The 16,423-nt window shown below is 53.1% G+C and overlaps 6 protein-coding genes across 6 annotated transcripts; 3 read left to right on the forward strand and 3 right to left on the reverse strand.

Moving 5' to 3' along the window:
• Positions 1–700: 700 nt before the first annotated feature.
• HMPREF1541_10545 (uncharacterized protein) lies at positions 701–2,956 on the forward strand (the record flags this gene model as incomplete). Its single annotated transcript, XM_008715216.1, has 2 exons — positions 701–957; positions 1,003–2,956. The coding sequence occupies 2 exons, from the start codon at positions 701–703 to the stop codon at positions 2,954–2,956; spliced, it is 2,211 nt and encodes a 736-aa protein (XP_008713438.1).
• Positions 2,957–4,065: 1,109 nt separating this feature from the next.
• On the reverse strand, positions 4,066–6,330 carry HMPREF1541_10546 (uncharacterized protein; the record flags this gene model as incomplete). Its single annotated transcript, XM_008715217.1, has 1 exon — positions 4,066–6,330. One exon carries the CDS (start codon positions 6,328–6,330, stop codon positions 4,066–4,068), a length of 2,265 nt encoding a protein of 754 aa, XP_008713439.1.
• A 507-nt stretch (positions 6,331–6,837) lies between these two features.
• Positions 6,838–8,147, reverse strand: HMPREF1541_10547 (uncharacterized protein; the record flags this gene model as incomplete). Its single annotated transcript, XM_008715218.1, has 4 exons — positions 6,838–6,924; positions 6,995–7,470; positions 7,520–7,861; positions 7,913–8,147. 4 exons carry the CDS (start codon positions 8,145–8,147, stop codon positions 6,838–6,840), a joined length of 1,140 nt encoding a protein of 379 aa, XP_008713440.1.
• A 796-nt stretch (positions 8,148–8,943) lies between these two features.
• Positions 8,944–10,615, forward strand: HMPREF1541_10548 (uncharacterized protein; the record flags this gene model as incomplete). Its single annotated transcript, XM_008715219.1, has 5 exons — positions 8,944–9,002; positions 9,048–9,108; positions 9,156–9,194; positions 9,247–9,919; positions 9,990–10,615. The coding sequence occupies 5 exons, from the start codon at positions 8,944–8,946 to the stop codon at positions 10,613–10,615; spliced, it is 1,458 nt and encodes a 485-aa protein (XP_008713441.1).
• Positions 10,616–12,017: 1,402 nt separating this feature from the next.
• Positions 12,018–12,908, forward strand: HMPREF1541_10549 (uncharacterized protein; the record flags this gene model as incomplete). Its single annotated transcript, XM_008715220.1, has 1 exon — positions 12,018–12,908. One exon carries the CDS (start codon positions 12,018–12,020, stop codon positions 12,906–12,908), a length of 891 nt encoding a protein of 296 aa, XP_008713442.1.
• Positions 12,909–14,513: 1,605 nt separating this feature from the next.
• Positions 14,514–16,010, reverse strand: HMPREF1541_10550 (uncharacterized protein; the record flags this gene model as incomplete). Its single annotated transcript, XM_008715221.1, has 1 exon — positions 14,514–16,010. The coding sequence occupies one exon, from the start codon at positions 16,008–16,010 to the stop codon at positions 14,514–14,516; it is 1,497 nt and encodes a 498-aa protein (XP_008713443.1).
• Between the last annotated feature and the right edge of the window lie 413 nt (positions 16,011–16,423).

A 16,423-nucleotide genomic window follows, 5' to 3' on the forward strand; every position in this document is an offset into this window, starting at 1 on the left:
TCCTTTTTGGCTAGTATCTAACCGCGTCAGGTAGTCTCTACACAGCCGCTCAGTCTAGCGCACAATGGCTACTTACCATGGCGGACGCCCTGGACATGGGCAGCTTCCGGAGGATTTGTTGAGTGTAATACCTCCCCGGGCACAGCCCGCTGCCAAAGTCCATATCCAATCCATGCTGACAAAGGTCCTCTAGGCGGAATCGGGTCAGTTCTATACTGGCAGTGCAATGGTGGAGCCTGACCCGGGACTTGACTCACCAGAAGATATCGACCTCAATAGTTTTGTCTTGCCGGAGCTGCGGACCAACGACCCTAGGACTACCCAGCAGCTTCCAATCTTCCCTTCCTTCTCGTCTTCTCACCAGGGCGGCCTTGTCTCTTCCTCAAGCACTCAATCAGCTTTTCAGTTATCTTCTCAAAGCAACTCTTCAGGTTTTCACCACGAAGCGAGCCAGTCGCAGAGCAGCGGCGCCATCAGCCGCCCCAAACAACGCGCTCCCTGGCACCCCCTTGACGTCGCCGGGCCACCACAAAGGTCCATACCCTATCATACAAAGGAAGCTGAAAGGGCGCCTGCCTTCAGGGCGTCTGCTCGACCATTAGGTACCGCCTCGGACTCCGGATATCGAACTGGGTTGCAGCATGATACGCCTTCTCTTCTAAGCACCGGTACTCACATGGATCGATTTCACTCAGATGTCATGGACTCTCAATCCGACTATGCGGCATACCACCCTGGCGACTATGAACTGGACGACACCCACAGATTTGACAACATCCTCGAACATACCCAAACCCACCAACAGTATGAACCCGACGCTCACCCATCTTTTGTTGAGCAGGAGTACAATTTGAACGACCAAGAGGCTCACGAGAGCGCCTCAAACGAGCACGGACAGCGCCATGACCTGGACTGTCCCGTGTGCGGTGAGGTCAGCAAGACGCCTTCAGATGCCAAGTAGGTCTATCCACACGAGCCGGTGCTGACACTGACAAATACTAGGAAGCACCTAGCAAGACATCAGAAGCCCTTCAGGTGCACCGATGCCAGCTGTGGCCGTCACAATGAAGGTTTCGCAACCGCCAATGACCTCAATCGACATATAAAATCCGTGCATAAGGCAGAAGTCAAGGGGAGCCGAAGCTTCAAGTGCTTTGCTGAAGCATGTTCGCATCCGGAGAAGATATGGCCTAGAAAAGACAACTTTACCCAACATCTCCAGAGGATGCACCGCGACGAGGACCAAAACGCTCTCCTGGCCAAGTCGGAAGAATGGTACGACCAGTTGAACCCCGTGGATGACAAGGCTGAGGAGACCATTGTCAAGGAGGTGCGTCGACAAGAAGACTCGGTAAGACAGCAAAACCAGCAGCAGAAACGTGCCAGTGGCACTGCTACAGGCTCCAAGCGAAAGCGCAATGCACCAGAGCAACCAACGCCGGCGCCACAATCGCAACGTACACGGCACAGTCTGCCAGGTCTTGATACTGCTTCGTCACACAATAGCATGCCCCCTCAAGACATGAGATTACTCTCGCCCTATTCACCAACGCCTGATCGACCTGTCGTCGATCCGCGTCAACATGTCTCTGGCCCTCGTCAACGTCGTGCGCAAAACTCCCATCGGCAGGCGCAGCCCCAACCACAAGGTCCATCTATGATGTCGCGATCCGTGTCGCAAGCTGGTCAATACATGCCTCGCACTCCTTTCCACGGCATGCAGCAACAACCCTATTGGAGTTTCGATCCACAGCAGACACACGCACAGCACTTCTCGCCTCAGGACGTCAGATCTCAATTTGAGCCTCGGTGGCATCCTCAGCAACAAATGCCCCAGCCTCATCTAGGCCCGACTGACCGACACACGGTTGCTGGCGACATTGATACTAGGGGCTACGAGTGGCTCTCGTCCCCTCAGGACCACCCGTTGCAATATGGCGGCTTCACGAATGCCTCTATGCCTATCCCAGCAGCCTCTGAACTGGTGGGTCACATGCAGCCAGCGGCTCCAGCATCAGTCTCGCCCACTACTACCGGCATGAACCCGGAGACTCCTACGTCATCTACACCAGTGTTGAGGCTCACTGTGGATGATAGTAGCCGCCCTCCGGTAGATACGCTCGAAATCTCTAATTTTTTGGAGAATCATGACGACTTTAAGAAGGACTACAATAACCTCAGACAAGCTGTCATTGGCTTTCCAGCAGCCCAGCACGAATTTCTCAAGATTTTGCGCGCGGTTGGAGGTTCTTCGAACGCAGCCGCACCACCGTCTGAAGAATCGCGCAGCCAGTCTCAGTCCAAGCGTGGTCATCATCGCCAGCCTTCCATAACCACGACAACCACCTCAACTACCGCCGTCAGCACAAATGCCACCCAGGGCGCGCTTGACCGTGCTGCAGCCGGCAGGGAAGTTGCCCTTTGCAGTGTTTGTAACAAGTTATTTGCACGCGGATCCGATCTGAAGAAACACATGAAACGGCATGATCGTCCTTACGGCTGCGTCTCTGATGGTTGCAGCAAGAGCTTTGGCTCTAAGAGCGACTGGAAGAGACATGAAGCTACGCACGGCGAGGTGGAAGGTGGCTGGCGCTGTGATGGACGTCACCTAAACCCTCTGCAGAACAACGAAGAGTGTCATATGTGGTGGCCTCAAAGGGACGTCAGCCAAGAGCAGTACTGCAACCACCTTCAGGCCTGCGCAGTGCCGCTTGAAGACATTCAGCCAATGTCGGAGCGCTGCTTCATTCCTAGAGCTAACACGGAGGCTTACTGGTGCGGCTTCTGCTACAGTGTGATGAGGTACGTCGACCCTGATCTCGAACCCGCCAAAGAGCGGGTCAATCATATCGAGCGCCATTACAAGAATGAGGCAAGGATCAATGATCATTGGCGAGACTGCAACGGAGGAGGCAGAACCAAGTTGGAGATGGGCCAGGTCATCGCCGCCACTTAAGCTATATCGGCCGAGAATGCGGTGACCCTGCGGCCCCCTTGGCCAATCCGCTCTGGCATTTCATGTTCATGATGAGACGACAAGATATGAACCGACGTCAGAAGATGGACTAGATGGACTACGACAGAAGATGAAACTAGATGAACTACGACATATGACGAAATATTTTGGGACGAACTCAGCGCACGACGTTACATGCTATGAACGACATGATACAGGCATGGTCGACGACGATACAGCCACGAGACGGTACAGCACACTACAGCACATACAGCACCGCAGGCCAAAAAATTGCAGCGACATGGCCAACAGCACCCACCAGCGGAGCATATATCGATAACTCCTTGTGTCTACCATGCTACCTACCACAAGTACTGCTTTCGACCCTCCACCCTCCCCCCGGCGAGGCCGGCTTGCGATTTTGCTCTTTCTATTGCGCCCTGGATCCGATTTATTTCCGATTATGTCCTATTCTTTGGCCCATGACAGCTTGGGAGTTTCTGGTTTGGGGATTACAGGTCTGCCAGGCACTGGAGTCTGGATTATAGATGGATCGTCGGCTCGGAGCTTCTCCTATTGTCACCACAAAGACCGGTCTGGCTGTTGTTGGATACTTCTTTCGCCCGGATGAACTGTCTGAAGGGGTTCACAGTCGGGCTTCAAGGATAGGCTTCACGTTTGGTGTGCATGCATGGTTCAAGGACGGTGATGGTTGTCTCTCCTTGGGGGGAGGCGCACTTTCTTTTGTGATACCCAATGGTTAGTTACCTAAGCTTTCCTATATTTCCATATTGTATGCCACGGTACGCGATGCTACGCGACGGGTACTGGTGTTTGGTATAACAATTCATCAAACCCCCAGTCTTAATTTTATTTTCTCGATACCTGATTTTTGCAGCCATGCTGGCCTGGCCTCAGGGTTTATACTTAGTTGCCCTCTTGACCCCCCGACTTCTTTATACTTCTCGGTCCTTATACCCCTGATCCTTACCCTTCCCTTGGCCTCTTTACCCCCTAACCACTCCCCCTCCCCCCTCCCCCGCCTCCCCATCGCAAACGACTCACATCACACTCACACTCACAACGACAAGGCCAATGCCAATGCCAATTCACAAACCATGCCACGTCGTCCTCGACACGACCTCGACCCCCTTATTGAGCCTGCGGTCGCTCGTGCTCTTGACGAGACCCAAATGCCGCAATTCGGCGAGCGCGCGGTAGAAGAGCGTGAGGGCCTGGCGCTCGGGATCTGCGTCCGGGGCGCTGTCGTTGTCGTTGTTTGAGTCCTCAGTAGCATCGTGGCCGTTGGGGTTGGGAGCTCGGGTCCTGCTATTGCTTTTGGCGGCGGCGGCGGTGGTGTTGGATTTGTCCTTGCCCTTGCCCTTGCCGGAATCCGCTTCACCGGCGGCCTTGCCCTTCTTCGTCGTCGTAGTTTTGCCAGTCGAGACCTTCCCTTTCTGCCCCTTGGCGCCCTGTCCCTGTCCGCGGCCAGAGCCAGTGGGGTCGTCAGTCTCGCTTCCCAGCGTCATGCGGTCGCGGAATGTGCTCCACAGGTCAAAGACGTTGACCTCTCGACCCGCTTCGGCCAGAAGACCGTAGAGGACGGTTGCGGGCTCCTTTTCTGCATTTGCTGCGGCGGCGCCTTTGTTGTTGGTTGTGGTGTCGGTGCAGCAGTCGCAGCCGAGGTAATCGGAGGGTGAGGACAGGGCGCGTTCGAGGGCGAAGCGGGGGCGCGGGTTGAAGGCGGAAACGAGGGGGCCGCGTGACGTGATGAGGAGTGCTTCGTTTAGGTAGGGAGGTGGTGAGGAACTGGGTGGGGCGAGAATCGTGTTGATGAGGTGGTCGATGTGGCCGAGGAGGTTGAATGGAGTGTTGATGGGTTCGCTGGAGGTGAGGTTCGGTGAGAGCTTCGTCAGCAGGGCCGTGAGAGATGGACCAGGGAGGGGTGGTAGAGCGTCGAGAATCAGCTGATAAGAGTCTGAGCCGACAACTTGGCCACGGTGGAGGGCTTGAGTCAGTTGGTGGTAGTGGGTGAATGGTGAGGTGGCGCTGCTGCCCGTAGAGAGGTGAGAGGCAACGGTAGCCAGAGTATGTAGAGCAGCGACCTTCTGCTGATAATGTCTGGATGTTTCGTGAAGCTGTTCGATAGAGTATTGCAGCAGCTCGCGATCGTCGTCTAGGAGTTTGCGAACTATTGAAGGGTTTGTGTTGGGTAACCTGCCGTCGAGAATGCTAGAGCAGTGCACTTGAAAGCTGGCGGTGTTGCGGATTGCCTCGCAAAGGGTCAGATTCGGCGCAGATACATCGATCGCCGTGGGCCGGAGGAGAACGGAGAGTGGATTGGCGAAGAAATGCGTCATGTGGGCGTACTTGACAGCGGCGGTGAAGGTGTGCATTGTCAAGGATTGATCTTGGGATAAGTCGTTCAGGGCGGAGACGACTGAAGGTCCTACGTATAGTTGTGGTGCTGTACCTTGAATTCGCGGGTCTATGCTGGATGATGCAGGCTGTTGGACGGCCGAGAAGATATCATAAAAGCTATCACCCTCAGACTTCAACGAAAAGACCTCGGCATCGAGCAGTCGTGCTGTTGACTTTGCGAGGCGACTTTCGAAGAGATGTACCGTAGTCGCAAGACCGAGGAGAAGAACGAAATGGATACGATCTTTCCACGAGGCCAGATTCGTGATGAGCTCGGAGAAGACGTTTAGATCGAAGGTCTCTGCGTCCGGCATTGCAACGACAACCTTGTGCAGACCCTTTTTTGCAGTGTACCTCTGCAGCAACTCCAAGTCAAAGATCATGGGTATCTGCCGCTTCTGTGTGGCGACAAAAGCATTGTACTCCCCAATGTTGCTATGAGTCTCGATGGCATTGCGGATAAGCGTTCTGAGTGCAGTCTGTAGAGTTGGGGCATGACTCGCTTGCAATTCTACGACCAGATCTGCATCGTCGGACTGTCGTAGTCTACGGATGCATTGTCCTAATGCGCTGGTGTCGGATCCCGAGACCACGACAGCAGTCCGCACCCTCTCGGCAGGGTTATTTCCTTCGTGGACGCATTGTACAATCTTCTCAACGGCTGCCTCATCGATGCTGCCAGCGCCATTCTCGATTCTCGACTCGGCCACTCTCCACGCCTCTCGAAACGCCTCTTCTCGACTGCGTGCGTATTCTTCTAGCTCGGCGCCGGCACATAACCTCGGCCAGGACCGCGGTGCGGGTGAGCTGTCCTCAACAGTTGCGGTTTTGCGACGCTTCTTCGGGCGATCGTCGATGTCGAGCTCTAGGGTGGAAGTGGGTTTGAACACGTAACAGGCTTGGTACGAGAAGTCATCATTGTCGAGCTGGCCATCGTCTGCATCCTGCCCCATCTTTTGGTGCGGACGCAGTCCTTGAACTTCACCGCGACGCGTAAAGTGGTTGCCGCGTCTAAGGCACAGACCTGATTGGTAAGAACGCGAAAATAAGTGGATCCAATATTTATGCTTTCCGTGGCCGACGACAGTCTTGACTACCTGCTGATATCTCCCACCACAGTTCATACCTCGAGCATTGCGGTATTCTGGATTTCGGCAATGCTATGTCTCCGCCAATGCAGTAGTTGAAACCCGGAGGACTCCCGTTGCTGGCTTGCTGGATGAGGCTTGAAGCAGCACAAGCCCCGTGCTCGTTGATCTGCGAACTGCTGCCAAGAGTGCCATACCTGCTTCGAGGACTTCTCAGTGACCGGGTCCTGTAAAACCCAAGCAAGGGATAGCTCACAAGGTGCGCTTTCTTGCGTATGCAGACCTATTTACGGCAAGCTACCATGTTCTGTATCGGCTAGAAAGCTGTTCGAAAGCAGCGACATACCCTACCACCATTTATCGAGCATGCTCCTAGCTCTGCACCGGCACAAACTTTTCATGCCCATCCCACAGACTGACCAGCAATGACCGCTTCCCAACCCACGGCGATCGAGCGTGCTATATAGCCAATGAGTACGGCATCCTCGGTATGATCACGGGGCCCATGGTTTGTGAGAAGAATACGTACCTGGACCGTGTAGTTGTCGATGAGAGCCACGTCTCCCTCTTCCCAGGGCACCAAGAAGCCGATATCATCAGAGATCTCCAAAAGCTTCTCCAGATACTCTCTCGGAATCTCGGTACCGTCACCATAAGTTGTCGGCAAATGGTAGTTGCCATCTGTCCCACGGTGTGGAGGATTCAACGCCCCCCTGTCTCTTTGACGGCCGTAAACACCACCGAGCCCATTGAAAGGCACAATCTGTCCAGTGGATTCGATCTGACGAACGGCTGGAAGATGCTGGATGACATGCAGTGCTCCGTTGGGCTGCCATTCCGCCTTGGCTGACAGCCGCATCTCCAGCACATGCTCTACTTTGTGCCTTTGAATTTCGAGGGAATCGCCTGGCTCAATGTCAAATCCGTACGAATCTTGCCAGTTCCAGCCAATCGTCTGCGCCTCGGGATCACTTTTCAACGGATAATACTGCCGGCCAGCAATGCCTGCGTCTGAATCAGTACAACTCTATCGAGCCTCTGGGACAACCTAGACCTTTCTCAGTCAACGTCTGCACGAACCTGGGGGTTTCTCTGAGAAGGCGTTCGTAAAGCTCAACCGTCGAGAGCAGGGGCGACTGCCCGCCCTGTTCTGGCACAACTTGCGAGAAGAAAAACAGAATTCCGGGAAAGTGCGCACTCCTGCCATACTCGTTGTGGTAGTAGAACTTAACATGCGACGGTTCCTCATTCGCCGTCTTCACATTATCGCCAACAGTGGTTCGCTTGCCAGACAACCCGACTTCTTGGTGAGGCTGTGGCAACTTGAACGCCTTGGTGAACTTCGAGAAATCATCCGGAGTGCTGATCGGAAGCCCACGAAACAATATTACCCCATCTATCTCACTGTCAATGGCTATAGTAAGCAGTTGGGCAAGTTCATGCTTACGCTTCTGCAGCAGCTCTCGAAAAACTCCGCGCTCAGCCAGCTCCTCGATGTACTTCACAGCCTCATCAATGCCTGAAACGTGAGCATTGTCATGGACTTTCAATCCCAGAGGAAATGCGTTGCCTTGCACCCGGCGACTTCCAGGTATATCAAAGAAATCAAAGTTGAGATCACTGATACCCCCTGATGATGGATGGCTCGAAGCCAATGACGGATTCTCAGTTACCTTTGCCATGATGACAAGGGTCTCTGAGTTTTGAAGTTGAGACAATCGACGGCGGGTATGGCAATATAGCAGCACCCGACGCTCGGTTTGTCTCCGACTTACCGCGCCTTTCATCAAGGTGTTACACACCGGACCATGGGTCTACCTAGTCTATGGCGCAATACCTTGGCTTTAGCTTATCCGCCTATCAAGCAACATTCGCTCATCCTCCGTCTTGGCCAGTATGGCGAGGATCCCGCTGTTGTGCTTTAGTGCTACCGCTACATCGATAGCACTGGAGACGGGCCTGTGTAAAAAACGTCACTTGCCTAGAAACAGCTTCGATATTCTAAAAAGCCCTCGCCTTCCAACAGGAGGGGTAGGGACTTCCCGCAGGAAGTGGGTTGAGAATCTGTCGCCATCGGCTTCAAGATGACGAGCTCGCAAAGTCTTGGCAAGGGATGCAGTGCTCCGTGTGGGCTGGGCGGGTATATAGACCACATATTGCCAACCTGCGATAAAAACGATAGCGAAGACATCAAACTCATTAGCCATGAGGGCCACACCCCTGCAGCCAAATATTGAACGTGGAGACGTGGAACAGAGAATTGACCCAGTCGGGGTAACGGCCGGTCAGGATGCATCGACAAAGAACAGGACATGGCGAAGCTATTTCTGGGATTCCTGGGACAAGACCCCTGAGGTGCGAAGCCATGAAAAGATTGTCAGGCTCATGCATACTAACCTATCTATCAGGAGCGGAAATTGATCTTGAAGGTACCCATTACTTTGACTTTAATGATGAGACCATCGTTAATTCCCACAGATGGACTTGACGCTTATGACTTTTGGCTGTCTAGGCACATTCATCAAATACCTTGACAAGTGAGTTCCTTGGATCATACGCGACCAGCCTTCTCACAGCACTAGGTCCAACCTGCAAAGCGCTTTTGTGAGTGGCATGAAAGAAGACCTCGAGCTGTACGGAAATGTAAGCTGCAGACTACATTGCCCAAGCACCCACTCACAAGACTGCAGGAGCTCAACTACGCCAACACAGCATATGCGATTGCCAATGTAAGTCGATGAATCGACGATGTGTATCAAAAATAATTGACCAGCTGGATAGGTTGTCGCGCTCTGGCCCAGCAATCTGCTTCTGACCCGTGTCAACCCTCGCTGGTTTATTCCTTTCCTTGAAGCTGGCTGGACGATCATCACCTTCCTCCAGGCGATTATGAAAACACCGACTCAGATGTACGCCTTGCGTGCCATTCTCGCCATCTTCGAGACGGGTCACTACTCCGCGGTGGTATATCTATGTGGTGCCTGGTATCAGAAGGGCGAGCTCGCTCGCCGCCTCGCGATCATCAACATTACTACTGCCATTGGCCCAATGTTCTCATCTTACCTACAGGCAGCAGCGTATACTGGCCTCAATGGAGTTCATGGTCGAGCAGGATGGCAATGGCTCTTCATCATTGACGGCATCATCTCCATTGGCGTCATTATACCTCAGATCCTTTTCTATCCAGACGTACCAGCGCGCCAGAAACCAGACAGAGCCTTCACCGAGCGTGAGATTGAGCTTGCGCGTGACCGTAATCCGAAAGAAGGCCGGGTGCGACAGGGTGCCTTTACGCTGAAGCAGGTCAAACGATGGTTCCTGACGCCTGACATCTGGATGCTGTGGACGATATCGTACTGCAACGCCGTGGTCGATCAGCCCATGCTTTCCATGGCATTCTGGCTCAAGGAATGGAACGTGGTCAAACCTGGGTCATATACCGTTCCCCAGATCAGTAAGCTTGCCGTCCTACTCCAACCTAATCCATCACTCCGCAGAAGACACTTGCTGACACCGCTACCCAGACAACTATACCACCGGCATCCAAGCCGTTACGGTCGTCACCACACTATTCATGGCGTGGTCAAGCGACACTTGGCTACGTGGCCGGCGCTGGCCTATGCTTGTGCTGGGAAGCACTGTCTCAGCCATTGCATGCCTTAGCCTCGCGAACACGCCCATCTTCCCTACCGGCACCCGTGCTGGCCGTTGGGCACTCTATTACCTGACGGGCTTCTGCCAGGCCAGTAACTCGATGTTCTGGGCATGGACGCAAGACACCCTATCTGGCGATCCGGCCACGCGTGCGTTCGCGAGCGCCGGCCTGAATGTCTGGGCTAGCATTAGTCACGCTGTGATGCCGCTGGCGCTGTTCCGTGTAGTCGAGCAACCAGCGGTCGTCGCAGGAAATTACGGTGCCGCTGGCTTCGCGTTTCTGCATTCGGGAACAGCGCTGGCACTGGCGTGGTGGCAGCGGAGGCAGAGCAGGGCCAGTGACAACAGCGTGGAAGAGGAAAGCGAGGTAGAGGGGAGTGATGTTGATGTGGACGTACAGAAGACACAGCAGGAGGGCAAGGTTTCGCACATCAGGGAGACTGCCATCCCGGAAGGAGTGCCCAACGCAGCCACGAAAACAGTGCTAAAACAGTAGGGGCCGAAAGACCACTGAAAATGCTAACCACCGTCCATTATGTGCACTAAACACATATGGAATGGACAAGGCAATTAGCATGCAGATGGTCTTGCTTTTTGGCCTGTTATTCCTGGCTAGACCATTGATCTCGTGCCCCGGAAATCAACTCTAGCGCTCTGGGACACTCGTACGGGAGTTCGCTTGGTGGACCTGGTCTGGGTCTCGAGACGATGGAATGCAATATCTATCGGGGTTGTTGGCATCAGCAGCTCCACTTCTCCACTTCTCCACTGTCTGGAGTGATGAAGGTCGCTAGTACATGGGCGTAAAGGCCTCACACACAAAGAAATGAAGGCCCAATGTTTCTGTGATGCTAGCGGTTTTGGCAGCCTTTGATAAACTCCCTGCATGTTTCGGAACAAACGAAGATATGAGAACCCGAGAACAAAGGCAGCAAGCAGGGTGATGGCTTCCCTAGGTTACCAACTCCTCCTAAGGATGTATGGTCAGCCAGTGACATTCCCTCGTACGACCAAGAGAGTATTGGACGCTGCCCAGCTAGACCTACTGAGTTGACAATACGGCCAGAACGGCATTAGTGCGACCTTTGTCGGAACTTGCATCTAGCATAAAGAACTGTTTGACCCTGACAATCAAAGTCTTTGCTCTTCAAGCTGGCCGCGCATCCACTCAAGCTAGCTGCCGCGAGCAAACTGGTTCGCGCCAATTCGATGTGAAGTATTGCCTAAGTAGTCGAGGTGAGGTTGTTTGTTGTGGACAGTGCGAAAACAGGATTTGAGGTAACTCTATTTATGAGCGAAGTTGATCGCTTGGTTGAGAGCACAAGAAACCCAAACATCTTCATGGCAAAAAGGTCATTTGCTCCCGTGGTTCGTGGAAGATATATTCCGGCCCAACCTTGTCAATACGCACCAGTCAACATCAGCTACAGTCACATGGTAGAAATGCCCTCTACCACACTTCGAACTACTTCTGAGGCCGGTTCTGGCATCAAGCACCTTTTGATGGAATATGTCAGCCTACTCACCTCTAGGCCGATGCCGACCCACTCCTACCCACGAAAGCACGATTCATCCAGTGCCGTACCCACAACTGGAAGGCTATAACCATGCCTTCGATGCCTCCTATATTAGCTGCCTGTACCAGTCAGTGTGTTATACTTACTGATGTCTCCAGACAGCGACGAGCCTTTCACCGAGACACATCGGTGCTTGTTAGTCACCCTCATTCAGAGCAACACATTGCAACAATGACACTTTAGAAGGCAACAAGTTACTTAAATCACACTATATGCTATATATACAGTGTACTCAGCATGTCGAAGCTACTTGCTTGTCGTCATCACATCAACAACTTTCAGTTGAATCATCACTACACCACACGACAAGATACAAACAGTATGACCCCTGTCCCGCGCCTCCTGGTCGAACCGGCCATGACCATCGTCATCGACGGAGAGTGTCACTGTCGCAACCAGTCGGCGAACGAAGCTCGTGCTGGTATCAGGCGCAGTCAACGTCGCATGACTGATATTGGCATTGCTGCTGTCGACAACTGTAAGCTCCCTACGTATGGAGCTGAATCACTAGAAGACGCCCAGGACGAGGTCGGTGACCGGTTCACGTCTGTCTGGAAGTCTGATTCTGTCAAGGCCTACGATATCGCGATCAGAGAGCACAAACACGATGCCAGCCAGTTCAGAAAACACCCAACCTGGTGCACGATCCAGTCTCCGGAGAGCTTCATCTTCGGTACACCTGAATGGTGTTCAAAGGCTGCCGCAAAGTACAAGGTCATCAACAAGATTCGCGAGCTCGTCGGCGACAAGCCAGTGCATCAACTGCCCAGCACTAATTACTGGAACAAGAAGAAGATCTTCTTCGTCTTCTTTGCCCAAGCTAACGATCTCATCTGGTTGGCTGAGCTCGGCGTGAACCTGCAAGTCGAGTTTCCGAACTCGGAGATCATCGACTTGCAACGACAACCGTTGGCGAGTGCGATCGCGTACAGTCGTGGACACCCTCAAATCGGTGCTGCCAGTCTGTTCCGCAGGCTGGGTATGGAGACCAAGTACGAGCACAACGGCGGCAACGACGCCGTGTACGAGCTGAGGGCTCTCCTGGCCGAAATGGTGCTGACTCCTGAACAGCGTCAACTCGCCTTCGAAGAAGGCCAGAACCTGCCACTGCTCGACATGGACGGCAACTTGGTGCCTCTTCCCGCCAGTGAGACTCTTGGTTTTGAGGACCTTGTGATCGAGAGCACCGACACTGACGGCGTGCCAGAGTGATGAATAGCTGCCGGGCGGCTATCAAGTTCATTTCTCTCATAGATCTATCAACTTAGTCTTTAATACACACAAGAAACTCTACCAATCTGTCATAACACTCGTTCCAATCTTTGATGTCCATTTTCGCTTGCAAAATCTTCGAACTATGCCTGCATACACCAATTCTGGAAGTTTAGTCATGAATCAAAACCTGATGTAACTACCCGTAACGCAATACTGGCAGAGTATACAGCATCCAGCAAGACGTGTGAGTTAACCTCCAACTACCGCAGTATAGACATCACATATAGTCAAAGTCTACTTAATACAGCAGGGCGTCTAGGCAAGAAAGAGAGTGATTCTGTATATTGTATACCATAATACGATTATCCAACTCTTAACAGTTATTCAACCCATACAAAGCTCCAAGGGAAATGCACCCTGTTGCCGCTTCAGATTAGACTACGCTATCTAGAAATAGTAGACGCACCTCAATTGGCAGAAGCTTGGCCCCCGACCACAAGGCTTTCAGTTTCACTTTTCTAGAGGCCAAATCCCGACTAGACCCTCCGATCCAACGGTTACCTTGTAATTCCCATCCCTATTGCCTACACATTCTGCTCAAGCAGCAGGTCAGTTGAGACTCTCGTAAAAGACCTCCCCTGGGGACACACTCTCGCCTATCTACATCAGCAAGCAAACGCTTGATATGATGACACAGCCATCTCATCAGGTAGATAGGCATGGATGGTTTTGACGATGATACCGGCCGAAGGTCTGAAACCAGGAGTTATTTCAGTCGGTCCGAGCACGAGACTGGCTTCGCGGAGTCGAATGGCCTCGTGAGCGGCCGAGAACAAGGACAGTCGAGACGATACTTACTACTGGCTCAGGACACTGGTAGGTGTCTTGCTTCCTCTGTTAATCACCGCCCATTATGCTGCATTATGGAGGTGGTGCATCCATAAGCATGACGGCACTGCACCAGTACTGACAGAACTCCCGGCAGGTCGGTATGCGTACTACGTTGTGTTTTGTTGTGTCTGCTGCTGTTGGCATTGGCCTTTTCAAGACTGCAAGTATGCGCCTGCTGGCGTGGAGGCATCCATGATTATAGGTCCGCGATGGGCGCCAGCGAATGGGGAGCAATTGATGGCACACGCGGAGACAAGGTGAGATTTCTCTACGTGAGCCCACCCCAATGGGCGGTGATACTGACTTTACACGAGCGGTCCTGAAGGATGGGGGATTCACTGCCAACCAGGTCGAGCCTAGGTGGTGTGCTGCACAGCGTTTCGACTATACCCGACATTGCCCTTGCTCTCTCTGGTTTCGCGATGGAGTTAACCCAAGGCTACACCCGTGCTGGATATTGACACAGGGATATACAGGTCAACCGGCCGAACCAAAGAGACAGACATTCCTAAACCGAAATCTCGACAATTCTTCACGCATTCCGTTGGCCGCTGGTGCTCGGCCTGCCCCTCCGTCTTTGACGGCCGGTATGCATTCTACGTACCTGCAAAAAACAATACCTCACTCAGTCGGTAGTGGCTACAGCGGTATCCTAACAGTTGGCCCGATAATGTTCAAAAGGTGCTCCAACAAGAGTTTTCTGTAAGGTGCCTACATGGTAGTCATAACGGCCTGATTCCCATAAAACGTCCCCATGACGTCCTCACCGCTCCTGACCACCGTGGCTCCCTCATCATCTTCCCATCCCTTCAACCACTCGCTGTGGTCTCTCACCCTCGTAAGCTTTCCGGTCTGCAACCGGTACATGTCCTCCATCAGGCCGAAGTCGGTGGGAAAGAAGATATCGAAATAACCCTGGTGCACGAACGGTGTGGGCACGGGAATACTACGCCGCTCGTACCGCGTCTGCACGACTGGTGCGTTGATGCCTGGCACGGCGTCGGGTAGGGAGGTGAAGTCCGCGAGCACGAGGCGGTGGTGTGGAAAGTAGGTGGAGAGGACGTCGAAGAATTGCATCAGCCGGACGGGGATGTACTCGGGTTGGGTGAGGTTGGGAGAAAGGGGTAGCGAGTGTTTGAACTTGCGAATGGCGGGTGGTGGGCTTGTGAGCGGTGTTCTAAAAGGAGCTCTGGCAGCTAGGCGTCGGAGCTTCAGGTAACGTGCTGCCAAAGGGTCGATATTAGGCTCATAGAATTCAACGAATTCGCCGTCCTCGGTGATGAGTACGGAGCCTTGCATCGCCTGCTCCGTGTAGGGATCGTAACGGATGGAGTCATGGGAAAAGTTGTCAATGACTTCGAGGGCAAGGAAGAAGCAAGGGTGTGGTACAGGCTTGTCCCAGGTGAATATGGAGCTGTTGATCAGCTCGACATGTTCAAGGTGATCTGGGTCTGATATTGGCGTTGTCAGGCTGGTCTTCTGTAGCGAGTGTAACGAGGACGAAATCTCGATGACACGAAACTTGGTCCTGGCATACACGGATGGGTCTGTGTCCCGGATGTAGTCGAGGATATTGCGCATCATGGTACCGTTGCCGGCGCCCATCTCGTAGATTATGAGGTCGTGATATGGATACAGGGACATCTTGTAATTGGTAATAAGGTAGCGAGCAATCGCGTGCCCATAGTGTGGCTGGAACAACTCCGTTGGCGTATGCCATAACTGCCGGTTCGGATCATAGGCTAGGTCATCTAACGCATCCTCAAAGTCTAGGTAGTTCTGATTGATAAGGCGATTGAATTCTGCCTCGTCTGCTATTGAGGGAAAGTCGAACGGCTGTGTGGGAGTAAAGATGGTCGCATGTTTGGAGAAGTAGCCATAGTTTGGATTGTACAGACTGTCGTCTATAAAGTCCCTGGTATACATCTTCACGCGTCGCGGCCGCTGCGCTCGGTGCCGCAACTCGGCTGCAGTCACTCGTGGGTATTCTTTGATTTCTTTTGTGATGTCCGGTGGGAAGTGATCAAGCCGCTGCTGCCAGTTGCTCCGACCAGAGCCGTCATCTTCGCGGTGTCGGAGCGCATAGGCTCGCCGTTGGGTGGGAGTGCGGAGTAGCGAACTTCGAGCTCGTGCTTGCGCGTGAAGACACTGTCTTGCGGGCTTTGAGAAAAGCTGGCGGAAAATCTGGGTTGCGAGTACCGTGTCCATCTTGAGGCTCCTGGACGTTTTGATGAGGGGGGTATGAGCACAATCGGACGCCAGACACGCGACCAACAACCAGCATCGTACAAGATGTGCGGAGAAAGGAAGTGAAGCTTGCTCGGAAGGCTGAACAATGAGGCTGAGATAGAGAAGATGTGATTGGCGGCAGGTTGACGTCCTCCAGCAATCTCCTGCTTTCTAAGGCCTACCCTCTAGTATTGCTAACAGATGCAGAACGCATGCACTGTGTTGTGCGCTCTGTTCACGAATCTAGCGGTCAAGCTTTCATTTGGTTTCGTATAGAAGACGTATTACTCTCCGAGGGAGAGCAACGAATCCATCGGCTACGTCCACTTTCCCCCAGGTCAACAAAGCTAAATATGTCGTGTAATCTAGGCGCAAGAGAAACATCCAGGGCA

Source organism: Cyphellophora europaea, assembly GCF_000365145.1.
Source record: "Cyphellophora europaea CBS 101466 unplaced genomic scaffold supercont1.13, whole genome shotgun sequence".
Lineage (NCBI taxonomy): Eukaryota > Fungi > Ascomycota > Eurotiomycetes > Chaetothyriales > Cyphellophoraceae > Cyphellophora > Cyphellophora europaea.